Below are 15,980 nucleotides of genomic sequence, written 5' to 3'. Positions count from 1 at the left end.
GTAGAAATGAGGGAAGGCAGGGGGATCAATTTTTCCTGTGAGGAAACAGATACTCACTGTGTTGTTTTGGCATTAAGGAGAAATTGATTGCATTGCATTTTGCTTCTCCCATATCTGCTATCTGCAAACACCCAGTTCTAGGAGGAATCAGACCAACATTACCACACCTTTATTATTCTACAAAGGGCTTTCACATTCATGGTTAACCCTCATTTATTACCATTTTGTAAATGAGGAAACGGAGACATGGGGGGATTAATAACTTTTCCAGGGTCACACAAGTAGCTAAGTGGCAGGACCAAAATACAAGTACAGTTCTTTAGACTCTTTGTGTGATGTTGGTTCCAGTCTACCCTTCTGCCTTTGTTGAGAAGGGCTGTTTTGAGGTGTGGCCATTTCGGAAACAAATGAGCTTTTCTTCCACGGATGGGATCTTGCCCTGTATGTGTCTGAAGAGGACACTTGGCTCCTAAATTACTACCCCCTATTACAATAGATGATGCTATTTTGGGCAACAGACCACGAGCCACATTTTCCTTCAGGCTTATAAGCTAGAGCCTTTTAATGTATGACTACATGAGGAGCACTTGGAAGACATTGGTATGTCTTTAAGGTATATGGCAGATTGGGAAAAAGAGCATGTGGAGTCAAATGGCCTATTGTCCAAGCTCCAACTGGCCCCCCCACCTGCCCATGAATGTGACCTTGGGAAATGTCACTTTACCCTTTCTCATTTTAAACTTCTCACTAAGAAAAATTCCTGCTCCTCACATGTTGGTTTGCAAACACAAAAATAATGTATGCATGAGATTTTGGTTAATTAAAGCTCTATCCCTCTGTCGTTTATCTTTGTAAATCATTGCTCTAGCAGTTTTATAGAGCAAAAAGACCATTTCCTCCTCTCATAATATATTCTGGCTTGATGTTTGAGGTCCAAGTTAGAAAATGGCTATAGCATTACTGACATATTCATTGTAACAAACATTTAAAGAGCACCTGCTTTATGTCAAGCATCCAAGCTCTCAACTTACAGAGATGAATGAGACGCAGTTCCTACCCTCAAGTTCCTCCCAATACCTTATGACATGCATCTATCAGAACGAGGACATAAAACTGCAACCTTAGAACAGCTGAATCTTTTAAAGAGGGCTTATTTATCCCTGAGAGGTAGCTGAGCCCTGGAAATTCCAGGATCATAAAAGATATGTCTTCAGTTTTAATGGTTTGGAACCAGAGGTCTAATACTTTCCATCAGCATGGTGATATTTTCCAGGTCCTAACTGGCCAGAGATATTTTTCAGGATGTCCAGTACTCTGACATAGACTACATGGATGGAAAGAAGGATTTCACTCTGGATAATGGGGCTTACTCTGGTCTCTCAAATTTTGCCAAGGAATTACATAACAACGGACAGAAATACATAATTATTGTGGTATGTTCAAACACTTATCCTGTTGCTTTGGTTTTTCTTTCCAAGTGCAAACTAATTTACAATAATAATATTTGTATATATATATATTTTTTTTAAAATTAGAATCCTGGCATCCTTCAAGACTCTGACTACCAGCCCTATAACAATGGAAGCACAAAGAGAGTCTGGATCTTGGGGAGCAATGGCTTTGCTGTTGGGGAGGTAATTTCTCAAGAAAATCAGAGTAAATTCCAATCATTTTAGGAAGTTTAGGAATCATTTTACTCATCTTTTGGTATGAAGATGGGAAAACATTAAGCTACGGTATCTACTGTTTTCATGACTTCAGAGGTTTCTTTTATGACTATTTTTAAGCCAGTAGATATATTAATAGAATGATTAAAATTCTGAAGGATTAAAAAAGCTAGCCCCTGACCTTCTAATATTACAGATAATTGAGAAGCAATATATAATTAGAAGAAAACTGAGTTACTTAAGTCACTCCTGCCCCCAATCTCTTTCCCAGGATGATAAATTCAACTACAGTAATGCAGCAAGATGCTCATGGGTTGATGTGGAACAAATCTCAGCTAATATATTTTTAATTTACACTTGTAGGTAGAGCACAGCCTTGATTTTTAAGGTAGCAGTTTCAGGCATTGAAATAGGCTGATTAGGAGCCTGTTTTCATGACAGCTCAACTTCGGAGAGTACTTTAAATCTAATCACATAAGCAACCTCTTATTCCAGTAATATGTATAGTCAGCCCTAGATTATTAGATTATGTGAGATTTGGTAAAGTTGATACTACCTAAAATATTCATGTGACTGCAGTTCCTGTTGCTCTTGGGTAGTTTACTTTGCAAAACTACCTTTACAGGGTTATTGACGGTCCCTTACCTAACTCTGCTTGCTTAACTCCTTTCACCAACTTTGTTTACAGAGCTTAATTCTATTTACTTTCTTTTTCATTAATTTTAACTTTTCATGAAGCAGTAGAAAATTTTCCTTTCTTCCCCAAACCAAATCTCTGCTTTTACAGTTTTGTGTAAAGTAAATTTCTAAAATATTGTCAGGTAGACCCATATTCATATATAAATACAAAATCAGAGGTCACGGTTAAGTAAAAGTTATTTTGCTTTTCTCAAATTCTATCCACACCTGTGAGTCACTTCAGTATTACTTATATTTGGGTGGTATATAATTAAGAATTTGCATATAATTACAAGAATTCAATTAGATGATTACTTCCATTGACCAATAAATAACACGAATCATTTGATCTAAGATATTGGCAGAGGTAGTAATAGAGAAGGTGAGTAGGGGTTTATTATAAATTAAATTGATTAGAGTGAAGTTTGCTGGGCCTGCTCTAGGTCAAATGTTGCTGTAGGTGACTGTGCCAAACCAACTATTTTCTGAGGTTCAAAATGACCTCTAATTACATATGTACATATATATTCATTATAAATACACTAATTCATTATTCATATATATAAATATATATTCATTCATATGTATGTTCATAGTGTTACCTGCATGTAAAGGTCTCCCAAAATTAAATCCTACAAATTTGTTGGAAAAATGAGCAAGAATGTTGCATAAAATCTTGTATCTTATTTATTCAGAATTTTCAATAATTTGGCTATTGCTATATCTTTGCACTCTTTGTGAAAAACATTTAAAGCAATTGTTTGATAGGAATAGATTATTTGACCTGAGTATGAAGCACAAACTTCATTTAACCATTTATAAAATATTGTTAATATGACCCCAAATCAGCATATTATTTATAACCATAATTAATTAAGGCAGGGTTTATATGACCTTTAATTAACAACATATTAAACAAATTTCTTCTCTGTTAATATGTAATATAGTTCAACTTGCTGGTATTTTGAATGATTCATCTCCCAATAGTCCTGACATATGATAGCTTTTCATCTACTTACCTAGTTGTTTTTCATTCTTTTTTTTCTTCCTTTGGTTCCTTGCGTATATTTTACCATTTAGTTTTTGATGGGGGAGTCACAAATTTTGATTCTAAAATGATAAGCAACATGAGGTTTTTAGTAGAAGAAATAGTAGCCAGTAATAAACAAATAACTGAACCATCAAGCAAATTAATTGCCACAGACTTCTCTTTTTCTCTAGGGATATCCGGGACCAACAGTCTTTCCTGATTACAGCAATCCAGTGTGTACTCAGTGGTGGACAGATCAATTCACTGAATTTCATAAAGATCTGGAGTTTGACGGAGTGTGGATTGTAAGTTATTATTTCAGAATCAAAATTCATTTGGAAACAGATATGCCAAATTTTTAGATAAATTTTGACACTGATCTGTAATAAAATAGTTGGCTTGGCATGGCAGTATTCAAAATTCTTTTACTTAATGCTCAATTTACATATAGTGAATTAGGCTCTTAAAAACCCTAGGTTCTAATTCTGGATCATACATCAACTGGTTATTTCATTTTGATAAAGTCCTTTGCTTTCTCATGGCCTCAGCTTTTTCCTCCACTAACTGTCTTTCAGCTTAAAAATACTGCTTTATTAAAAGTTATAATTACTATTATTTGTAGCATTGATTCATACAAATTTCAAGTTAATTATTAGAGCATAATTTAATGAGACCCTTGTGTTTTTTATGAGAGAAGAGTGGGGAAATTTCTTTGAGATTTGAAATATAGGGGTTTGTTAGCAGGATTAGACATTGCTCATTTTTAATACATTTTAAAGAAATAAATTCAGTCTCAATTATATTCTCTTATGGTTCCTCACTCAGGAGAATAAAAGACAGGGAAAATTATAAAATAGAAATGTTATCCTATCTTGGGTTCTTTCAAACAATACTGAAACAGTAACACCAACAATAAAATCTTTGCAACTTATAAGGCAAGGATCAGCCTTTGAAATGCTAATTCTTAATTAACCGATTAAATCATTTTTTAAAAGGTAAAGTGTACCCAATGTCATTTAGAACTAGAAGCTTCCTTAGATATAACCTAATCCAATGGCTTAATTTTATAAAACATGAAACAGAGAACAAGAAAAATTAGGAAGATGATTCAAAATCCAAAAACCAGTTAATAGGAAACCCCCGATATTCTGGCTTCTAGTGCAGAAAGCATTTTTCAACAGCTAACTGTATAGTAATAGCGTTTTACATATTTGTGTATTTTGTGTCTTTGAAGGAAATGGATGAAGTATCTAGCTTTCTACACGGTTCTGATCACGAGTGTGAATTAAACTACTTGAACTTTCCTCCTTTTACTCCTCGTAAGTTTTCACCTGTTTTGCTAACGATGTGGGTATGAAGCATGTCTGAAATAATCCTCATGATACTTAGTGCGGTCAAGAGCAATTTCACCTCCCAGCCCGAAGGATTTCCAACATCCTGACCACTCCTCTACGTGGGCCTCTGCTGCAGTTTGTCTCTGATTAGGTTTTCGGTGTCCTAATCCAAGGACAAGCCTGTGGTGAAAGTTCTCAGTGTGCGCCTCCTCTGGCTGTCTTTCCATGCAAGATTTCCAAATTCCTTCATCCTGTTCACTTTCCCCAAATCCCTCAGGTGGTTCAACGTTAAAATTTATGAGAATTTCAGAATACTTTAAGGTACAAACCACCTTACAACAAAGCAAATCTGTAGTTCTGTTAACTTTTTCCTTCCTTCCTTCTTTTCTTCTACCATCCCCCCATCCTGGGAAAAATTTAGTGTCCTTTTCTATAACTGAACTGGTTGTGAATCTCATCCCAGAAACTAAGCTGTGCAAGAAATATGATTTTTATTATTTATTTACTTTTTTTTGTGACCGGTAAGGGGATCGCAACCCTTGGCTCGGTGTCGCCCGCACCGCGCTCAGCCAGTGAGCTCACCGGCTATCCCTACGTAGGATCTGAACCTGTGGCCTTGGCGCTCCCAGCGCCGCACTCTCCCGAGTGAGCCACAGGGTTGGCCCAGAAATATGATTTTTAAATATATTTTATAATCCAACTTAATTATTGACTCCAAACTTTGATTCTGTTAGGCTGGTGGGAAAAATTCATTCCTGGTTCCAGCATTTTCTGGAATGGTGCCTCATCTTGAGGTCCTCTGTATGGGCAAGTCTTCATGAAGAAAGGCCCCAGTTATGAGTCCACAAGGAAAGAAAGGAGAGAAGAGATTGCAGACCACAAGGCAACAAAGGTTGACCATTTTAGGACTGAGAAAGGGAAAATCCAGGAACAATAGAAATTCCCAGAAGCAGGATTTGAGTTCTTATTCATGAAACCACCCAAACGTTATACCTTATATATTTTATAAAATGTGACTGGGGGGCTGGACGGTTAGCTCAGTGGCTTGGAGCGTGGTGCTGATAACAACAGGTCCAGGGTTCAATCCCTGTATGTACTGGCCTGCCACCAAAAAAAAAAAAAAAAAAGGTGTGACCGGGGTCTGTAATATAAAAATGAAAATGTTTCCGTTGTACACTCAATTCTTCTTGATTAAATATGTGTAGATAAACATTGCCTGCTTTCCTTTTAATGTCAGATCACTTCCCAGTGCTCTGAGCATGCTTCTCAGTTACCTCCACTCCCCACTATCCTTCCTGAGCTCAAGGGAAGAGAATGCAAATTAATTTTAAAGATCCATCGACAGGGAGTGAGGGGGCTTAGTGTAGGCCCCAGGTAGGAAGTGGCATTTAGGATAGAATTTAAAATCTGGAAAGGATTTTGTCAGGTGGAGATTGGTGGGAAAGGTACAGTAACCAGGAAGAAAAGGATTGGGTGGATATTTTGTTAAAGCTGGTTGATGGGGAAGTTTCTCACTGGTGTGTATTTCCCACAGGAGTTCTGGATGGCTTACTTTTTGCAGGAACTCTCTGTATGGACACAGAGCTTCAATGGGGTCTTCACTATGATGTCCACAGCTTGTATGGCTACTCCATGGCAAGAGCCACGGACTCGTAAGGACTTGGGTTTTCCCCTAATTCCAGATTTGCGGAGGTGGGAGGTGGAGGGTTTCTCTTCACTTTTATAACTATATTCTTCAGAAATGTTTTTGCAGTGATAGAAACTCTGCTCTTAAAAGTTCCTCTCATGCAATCCTTGGTTGCTGTACAGAATTATTTTTGATTGGCTTATGACTAAGGGGCTTCATTATTTCAAGGGAACTAGTAGGCAACAATATAAAAGGCATCACAGCCCCTGAGTGGAAGTCAGCCTTTACGTGGATCCCATTACTGAATGTTCTATGGTCACCACACTGAGGTTGGTTGATTATAGCAAATAAGAATACAGGACACCAAGTTAAATTTGTAAAGATGTAAATATTCTAAAAATTATTTATTGTTATCTGATATTCAAATTTACCTGGGTGTCCTGTATTTATCTGGCAATGCTGCACCACATACTTCCAGCTTCCCTCCTTCCTTCCTGCTCCAGTCTCCCTCTCAAATCTCCCTTCTGTCCCAAGACACACACACAGAGACACACAGAGACCAAACCATCACTACCCCCATCACCACTGCCGCCACCACCACAGCCATCACCGTCACCACCACTGCCACCATCACCATCACCAGCACCAGCACCATCCGTTGTGAAAGGAGTCAGATGTGTCCTGCAAAGCCCTTTGTCCTTTTCATACCTTGTCACATGGACTTTTTTACTGATGACTTTGTAAACTGAGGAATAGCACCCTCCAACCCCCACCCATTAATTTCTTGAAAGATGATAAAATATAATCATTATACCTAATAGAAGGATAAAATAAATTTGTCTCTAAGCTTAAGAAGATTTTCATTTTAGATTTCCTGCACAGATGGGGAAAATAAAGTGTTTGAACAGCTACTAGGGTTCATCCTATGGCTTAGGGTGTCTTAATCTTTCTCTGCTTATCTCCTTCTGTTTTGGTATTTCTGGAACTCCATGGTGGGGCCTAGGGACAGGGGGACTTTGATTTGCTTATGGGACATGTCTCAATGCTTATCTTCACTCTTCTGTCTTCATGGTACTCAAGGTCCCGATCTGTCCTTTGAAACTTGTTCCTTTAGTCCTCAAGATACGACTCTACCTGGCACTCCTGCTTTCTTTCCAGTCGTTCCTTCTCAACCTCTATCTGGATCTTGTTCACCTGCTCTTTCACTATTAATGAGTCTTAGGGGTCAGTCCTTAGGCTTCTCTTTTATTCTATGCCAATGCATAGGTAATTTATTTCTTTTTATTGTTTTAACTGTAATTCATTCCAATGATTTAAAAATCTATAATTATAGCTGAGGTCTCTTCTTGATTTTCCGACACAAATATCCAAAACTACCTTCTGATCTTCTCTCCTTGGATGCTTTATAGTACCTCGAACATCATTCACTCTGCTCTGTTATCTGTTTTTATCTAATCTCCACACTCTGGCTAATCATTTTGGAAACTCTTAAATTCCCTATTTTGGTTGGTGGTAACACCACCCCTGTCTTCCAGACTCCTAAATGAGAAATTTAGCATCATTCCTCTTTCTTTCATGCCTTCACATGAACTGAGTCCTCGATCCTTCCAATTCTACCTTTCAAACATTTCTAGAACCATCTTCTCTGTGTTCTCTCACTGACACATCTTAATTAAGGTCATCATCACCTCTCCCATAAATCATCACATAGGCCCATGGCTTTAGCCTTACCTCTCCATAATTTATCTGCTACATTTTCTACTCGGAGTGTGGTCCAAGCACCAGCAATCTCAGAATCACCAGGAAACATATTAGAAGTGCAGCATCTTGAGCCTCAGTCCAAACCTTGGGAATCGAAATCTGCATTTTAACAAGATCTTTGGCTGTACTGAATGTATGCTAAAGTTTAAAAAGCACTACTCACACTGCCATCAAAGTGATCTTTTTGAAGCACGAAAGATCATTTCTCTTTTTTGAAAAATCATTGCTCGTTTCTTTTTCCAGTATAAAATTATTTGTGGCTTGTGATATTCTATACAACAAAATCCAATCACCTTAGCCACACCCATAATGTACTTCATAACCTAACCCTTGCTTACTATTTTTCTCTCATAATTGCTGCTCCTCATATTTTGTGCTCTGTGATACACAGCTGCGTGTTGTTCCCAGATCCAAATTCGTTTCTCCATGTCTTTCATGTGCTGTTTGCCCTGCACGAGAGGGCCTTCCTTGCCCTGTCCATTTTGCAAACACATACTTATCCATAAATCCTCATCTCAGAGGTCAATTCTGGAAAACTTCCTGACAGTTCTAGGAAAATATTATTTCCTCTTTTTGTGTGTTGCATTTGTTCATATAGCAATATGCTTAATATGCATAATTTTTAGATGCTCATTTTTTTTTCTTGCTGGACCATAAGTTCTTTGAAGTCAAAGTCACCCCTGTATCACTAGCTGTATGAATAGTGTGCTCACTGCAGATATGTTTGTTGCATAAATGCCTGGCCTGTGAGGGAAGAGAAGAGTGGGATGGGCACACAGGGGGCCTGAGGAATTAGAGGGAAAGGCTGTGTCTGTTTTGTTCTGCAGCACTATTTTGCCCTCATGACTTAATGCTACCTTGTCCAGTAAATGCAAAAATTGGTACTTCAGTGAAAGAAAATCTCCAAGAATAAGGACATGTATTTCCAATTTTATATCATCTCTTTTCTGATTTCTCCCTCTCTCTCTCATTCTACCTTTCCTGGGAAATAAACTGGATGAATAACACTCAGTGTCCTCATTTCTGAAATGAGAGACTTGATGTTTCCTGTAGTCTCTTTCTGCTCTGATAAATGTAGACTCCTAGATGCTTCAGTGTAAGAGTGGGAGGGAGATGAATAAATGGTCAGGGTAGGAAAGAAAAGGTAAGGAGGGGCTGCAGGAGGGAAGGAAAGTTTCTAATTGCTTCACTGCCAGTATCACCATGTGATAAAAGCATCATATTAACACTGGACATATCTGCTAAAAAAAAAAAAAAAGTGCTATAAAATCAGATAAAGTTGGTTAATATTTTCTAATAGTTATGTTTAACAGTTAACTATGACTCAGTAAGTGGTAGGTGCCTTTCTAAATTCTCTGGGTCAGGCAGAATGGCCTAGGTTCCCAGAGAACAGTGCGGGTAAGTAGAATCTGGTCTTTGGGCATGAAGCAGAGTTGGGTTAAAAAGACAGGTAAGATTTTCATTCAAGGGGATCTGGACATCAGGAGAATTGAAGTCCTAGATCTAATGAATATTTGCTCAATCTTAACTGGAAGTATAGTTTGGGGACAATGGTGACTGGGCTAGCCAGGAAATGAAATTCACCTCCCTGTAGGCTGAAAGCAGAAGGAGATCAGAGCCGCTAAGAGATCGTGACCTGATTATAAAATTGGCCAGAGCTGGGGGATGGGAAACAGAAAGTTAAGAATCTCTGAATAAGCCTTTTCCTCTAAGCTGGAAATAGCCTGACTGCTATCTAATCTGTGTTACCATAATGGTCTGCCTATAAATAAGCTGTAACCTCAGATATCTTCATCCTGTTTCGGTTTCGCTCTGTATAAACTGAAGTGTTTCTTTCATGATTAATGATTGCCGAGTGCAATAAGCGTCCAACCAGTGGTGAAAAGGGCAAAGTATCTGCTAGTCTACATCAAAGGAGAGGTGAAGATAGGGGTTGAGGAGTGAGTCCTCTCCTCCAACCTACCCCCAATTTTTCATCAATAAATTGCCAGAATGGAGCATTTCACTTTCTTAAACCAGTCATATTTCAGAATTCTCTTCCTCTTGCCATTATAAGCCATTCTGCACGTGTAGACTTCCCATAACATCTCTAGGAATATGGACTGGGGAGGCATTGGTGGATGTGGTAGTCTCTTGAGGAATTGCCTGTTGCCCAGTGATCTGTACAGAGAGGTTTTAAGAAAAGATACACTTGTCACAGACCATGTATAGGAGGAAAAGAAAGAACTTTTCCACAAAAAGCTAGCAGCAATTATGGCTCAGAATTACCATCCTGTAGATGTGCTATTGTTCAGTTTCAGAACTCTAAAGCAAAGTGTGCACTGTTTGGCATGGAAGGAGAATGGAAGGAGAGACATTTCAGTAAAGTGCCTGTGCGAAAGAGTGTTCAGAATAAAACCTAGGGTAACAGCCTACATAGACCATGTCATCCCATCCTATGGCCCTCCCGCACCCCAAAGTAATTGTCATTCTTGATTCTGTGTTTTTAATTCCTTTGCTTTCATTGATATATAGTTTTACTTGATATGTAATATTTTACATGTAATACAATGAAAATAATGTTTTCTATCTTAGTTTTTAACTTTACAAAAAGTATGATATGCCGTGTTTAGAGACATTCATTTTAATTACTACTATTTTGCATAGATTAAAAGTTGTTAACATTGAGAATTGCTAAGAGTACATGCTGAAGTTTCAGCTGTATAACAGCTAGAGTATAAACTCTCCCTTTAGCCAAGCCGAGGGCCCAGAGTTCCAACCTGAGCAGGTGATATGATAAACAGGATTTTGCATGGGCAGCAAGGCAGGGACACAGGGGCGTTACCAAAACCTTGTCTCGAGGAAGAAGATGGGGCCAAGAACCTAAGACGTGGTTCAAATGTATTGTCAGCTGGAAGGGCCAGACCACAACCAGATCCAGCAAGATGGAGACAATGTAATCAGGACAACTGGAGCCTAGAGAAAGTTGTTAGGGGGCTGGAATATAGAGGTTTGTGCTGTCTTATATGAGATCTGAAACCTTACCCAGAAGTGGGAAGGAAGCTCTTAAAACTGCTTGTTTGCACACCTGGTTCATAATGCCCTGAAGTTTTTTCTCAGTTTGGTTGGAAAGCTCTCGCTGCCCTTGGTGTAAGGTGAGTCCTAGGTGTGCACAGCTCACCTTGCACTCAGCTGGCTGTCTTCCTTTTCAGGGCCTTGGAGGCTGTCTTCCCCAACGAGAGAAGCTTCATCTTATCCCGTTCCACCTTTGCTGGATCTGGCAAATTTGCTGCTCACTGGTTGGGGGACAATGCGGCCACATGGGATGACCTCCGGTGGTCCATCCCAAGTATCCTTGAGTTCAACCTGTTTGGCATCCCCATGGTGAGCCTCATTTCTAACCGAGGAACTTTAACCCTTCATTTTTTGACGTTCTTCTATTACCAGTCTTTGAGGGCGTCTGAAAAAATAAGGCGCATGCCTCACTCTGATATGTATTAAGAAAACAAATTTGTATATGTGGTGTGAGCTGCCTTCTGAAGATAGGATGACAACCTTCTCACTGGGCTGTCAGCCATGGAATCTCTGGAGACAGGAAGGAGACATCCTGAGTAAAACGTATTAGTAGCACAGAAAACTTCTATCAGCAGAGCATCAGTAAATAGGAAAGTAAGAGAGTGGAAACTGAATATTGAGGAAGAGCCCTGGATACAAGGAACATTGTCTGTACCCCCAATCAATCTCCCCCTCCTCAGTCTGTCCTGTGGTGCATACTTCCTTGTTTCTCTCACGTGGCTGGGGGTTTGCCCGGAAGCCTGACATTGCTTTAAGCATGAAATTATGGCAATAAGAGATTCTCCTTTCCCTTACCATATAGGTACACAGTCGATGCTTTTGTCTCTCTCACTGACCACCGTGCTTGTATGTGTGCTCATTCTCCAGGTAGGTGCCAACATCTGTGGTTACACAAAAAATGTCACGGAGGAGCTCTGTAGAAGGTGGATGCAGCTTGGAGCATTTTATCCTTTATCAAGGAATCACAATGGGCCTGGATTCAGGGTAAGGTCCCCAAGAGAAGTGATGGAAACTTCTGGGACTGTCTAATATACTTGTTCCCAAGGAGGGGTCGAGGAAAATTTTACAGGTTGGCCCAAACTGCAGGAGAAGGATAGGTAAATCTTGGGTGATAGACCTAAAAAGCAGGGTATTGAGGTGAGGGTGTCTGTGGAAGGCTGTATATATATGGAATGTTATTATTATTATTATTATTTGTTGTTGGAAACTTCTCGACAAAGGTGAGAAGATTTGTTAAAGTTTCTGTGGTGCTGTGATCACTTTTGTTACCACTTTATATAAAATGAGACAATTGGAGTTCATTGGCATTTTACTTCAATCAATACGAGGGAAACCACTCATAGATACGTGGAATAAGGAGGAAGGCTTTAGAAAGGGACAGCCAGTGATCTGAAATTTTTTTCACCTTGTTACAACATTTTATCTTTCTATAAATAGCTTGGGTGACTACCCTGCACTGCTTCTTATGACTCATCCCGCCTTTATCCTCTTGCATCTGAAATAATCGTTTTGATGGGCAAGTATGTAAAAGTAGGTTCAAAGCCCCTGTTAAGGAGGTGTTTATGGTGATGGCAAAAGCAAGTAAGGTGGGATGTCCTTTCTTTTAATGAAATAATCTCCAATTGAAATATTTCAAATTGAGTGGTTTAGCTTTTGCTAGGCTCATTAGAGTAACTTCCTGATAATTATTTTAGCTCCAGCTCTTAACTTCGTACAGTGACATGTTTCTAACCTGGAAGAACAAACAGCTAAACCTTCAGGTATTTTATCCCTGGGCTTTCCTAGCCACTTGTGATTTAGAGAGAGATGGATGATTTCTGAACATCTGAGCAAGTGGCTGGGAACAGGTAGGTCAGGTGTTCTTCCTGAAGAGATGCCCTGAAAGGGCTTACGTAGATAAGAACACTCAGCTCACCCAGGTTAAAGTGTTTGTTTTCTTTCCAATAAACTAGCTCCATCCAATAGAATTACCTTGAGAGCCACATATGTCAGCATAAATTTAAATTTAAAAAGTAAAAAGAAACAGGGAACATTATTTTTAATATATTTAATGTAACTGATTATATTCATAACATTATCATTCTAACCTGTGTTTAACACACAATATTATTAATGAGCTATTTTATATCCTTTTCTTTCTACCAAGTTTTCAAAATTCAGTATGCATTTCACACTTTTAGCACATTTCAATTTATATGCCCAATTTTTAGCAGTTGAAGTGAAATGTAATCCTACCAAAACAATAAAGTTGTGCTTAATGGAAAAAATATTTTACATTCACTCAGTTTTAAGATTTATATTTCAATTAATTATAATCAAATAAAATCGACAGTGCAGTTCCTCAGTCTTTGTGACCACATTTCAAGTGTTCAGTAGCTGGTGGCTTGTGGCCACCATGCTGGACAGGGCAGGTCTTGACCTCAGTTGGAGAGCAAGATGATGGAGGCTGTGGAGTGTTATTTCCTTCGGTGTGTGGCCTTAGGGTTTCCATGAGCCTTACACTGGGGGCATAGGGTGTTCTCATGAAATATTTCTATTTGATCAGGGGGGAGTGGGGAAGGAATGGGCATTTTAGAGAGAAAAATAAAGTAATAAATTCAGATTATTCTTTCCAAAATTCACTCCTAGAAATACAGTACAGAATGGCAAGACCAAGTATGACATGTGTTTCTTTCACATCTTTCACATTACAAGGAAAATGAACGAATGAGTGCTGACAATTGATGAAAAATTTCTATCTCAGGTGCTAGGAAAATTAGATTTCTCTTTTAGATTTTCTGAATTTATTTCATTGCTGTTGGATAAAATCTGCTAAAAACCATCTTCAGGATTTCCTTGCACATTGCATATTGAAGAACAAAGAGAGGTCACTATCTTTGGGATTGGGAGAGTAAAACAAATTTTAATGGTGAAAACATTGCAGATAAAACTAGACATAACAGTTTAAAATTACAAATTTAAACAGCACATGGAAAAAAAGATGGTTTATGGATTATAGTGCTGGGATGTGGAATAAGGCAATGAATTAAAAAAATGTTTAGTAGTATCACAACTTTTTATTATTATTATTATTTTCCAAATAAAGTATTATGAGAAATTTCAATGTGTACAATAAATTGGAGCAGCTCTGCCTCTCCATGGTGACTTTTTTGGGGTCTGTCACTCTGGGGCTGCCACAGACTGCCCTCTGAGGACATGTATCAAATTTAAATGCTGCCTCCTGCTTGCAATCTTATGTTGGGAAAGTCACGTGATCTTTGATATTGCTTTCTCATCTATAAAATGAAGGAGTAGGACCAAAATCCTTTCAGTTCTGGAAATGCTTTGATATCCTCCAACTTGGGGAACATGGGTACTTTTTGCCTGTTTTCATAAAAAGGAACATTTAAACTAGGATGGAAAGAGATATTCAGCGATTGCTTACATTTCCTCCTAGGACCAGGACCCTGCTGCCTTTGGTGCCGACTCCCTGCTGTTGAATTCCTCCATACACTACCTGAACATCCGCTACACCCTGCTGCCCTATCTCTACACCCTTTTCTACCACGCTCACACCCGGGGGGAGACAGTAGCAAGGCCCCTTGTGCATGAGTGAGTTTCCCGGTTCTCAATGACTCCTCTTCTGATTGTAATTTCATTTTACTTTGTTAGTGGTAACCAGGTTAGTTAGGTTGTGCCATATAATGTGCTGTTGTCCTATCTCAGAGACTTCACTGGCCTCCCTGTCCTCCCTGCTTTCCAGGTTCTACCAGGACTCGGCCACATGGGAGGTGCAAGAGCAGTTCTTGTGGGGGCCTGGACTCCTCATCACGCCTGTTCTATATGAAGTATGTTTCCCATCTAGATGATGGGGTGGGATAGGACACTTGTCTGCATGGCTCCTTAGCTGAATAAGCTGGATCTTGAGTAACTCTGCATTTAAATCTAAATACAAATCTGAATGAGAGAGAAATCATGGAAGTTTAGAAATTAGAAAAATAGTAATTTTTGATCTCACTGCCCCACCAAGCAAAACAATTTCCATGTTGCAAAATTGCCTTAAAATTAAAGCCTGTGTCCTTAGGCATATGACCTTGGCATTGACGTGGGCTTTAGATGCCTTGGTGTGTGTGTGCTGACCAACTATCTATGTTTCTCTTTGTTCAGAGGTCTGTGCTCTGGGGGTTGGGCTGAGAAGAGAGCACAGGTGTGTGAAGAGGAGCAGGGAGGGAGAGACGAGAGCTGGGCAAGGGGAGGGCGTCACTCTGTCCACTGAGGAATGACCATGCATATCCTATCTAAGTGTGAGGGGAGAAGTGTGGGGGAAAATCAGAATTATGCCGATCAGCTTGTAAACACAAAAGATCGCAGATGTACTAATGTCAAGGGCCCTTCAAACTGGTGTTTTAGCCACAACATCTGATGACAGGTCCTGCTCACAAACAAGTGGCGCTGCTGGAAGGCTTTCCTGGGGCCCTGGCTGGCTCAATCTCCTCCCAACTGTCAGATTACCTGACTAGCTTAATGAGGGAACGTTCTCTCCTTCTCTCAAAAGCATTGATGCAAAATAAACTTAATTTCTAGCTACAGCTCTGCTTTGGGTAAACTGCTTGACCTTTCTGAATTTCTGTGTTTTCGTTGTAGAGTGGGATGATCCTATTTACCTCTCAGGATTGCTCAGATGAGCACATGCAGTGACATGTGGAGGTGTTTTGTAAACTGTGAAGGGTATGCTAATGTTACTCCTTGCTGTTTCCCTAGGGTGTGGACCAAGTGAAAGCATATGTACCAGATGCCATCTGGTATGACTATGAGACAGTAAGTGAAGTAGCCCTGGTTGGCTCAGAGAC

General features: G+C 39.3%; 1 protein-coding gene across 1 annotated transcript in view; it reads left to right on the top strand.

Moving 5' to 3' along the window:
- The window catches only part of MGAM2 (maltase-glucoamylase 2 (putative)), an 89,189-nt gene that overhangs the window by 26,033 nt on the left and 47,176 nt on the right, over window positions 1-15,980 (top strand). Inside the window, exons 10-19 of the mRNA XM_063101002.1 lie at window positions 1,302-1,433; window positions 1,536-1,634; window positions 3,567-3,680; window positions 4,610-4,694; window positions 6,244-6,361; window positions 11,289-11,460; window positions 12,019-12,135; window positions 14,588-14,742; window positions 14,894-14,978; window positions 15,892-15,948. Coding sequence (XP_062957072.1) covers window positions 1,302-1,433; window positions 1,536-1,634; window positions 3,567-3,680; window positions 4,610-4,694; window positions 6,244-6,361; window positions 11,289-11,460; window positions 12,019-12,135; window positions 14,588-14,742; window positions 14,894-14,978; window positions 15,892-15,948 — 1,134 coding nt within the window. The remainder of the gene's footprint in view (window positions 1-1,301; window positions 1,434-1,535; window positions 1,635-3,566; window positions 3,681-4,609; window positions 4,695-6,243; window positions 6,362-11,288; window positions 11,461-12,018; window positions 12,136-14,587; window positions 14,743-14,893; window positions 14,979-15,891; window positions 15,949-15,980) is intronic.

The sequence above is a fragment of the Cynocephalus volans genome, chromosome 6, assembly GCF_027409185.1.
Source record: "Cynocephalus volans isolate mCynVol1 chromosome 6, mCynVol1.pri, whole genome shotgun sequence".
NCBI classification, from domain to species: Eukaryota; Metazoa; Chordata; class Mammalia; order Dermoptera; family Cynocephalidae; genus Cynocephalus; species Cynocephalus volans.
Note: the sequence above shows the minus strand (reverse complement) of the source record. Positions and strands in the feature narration are given on the sequence as shown.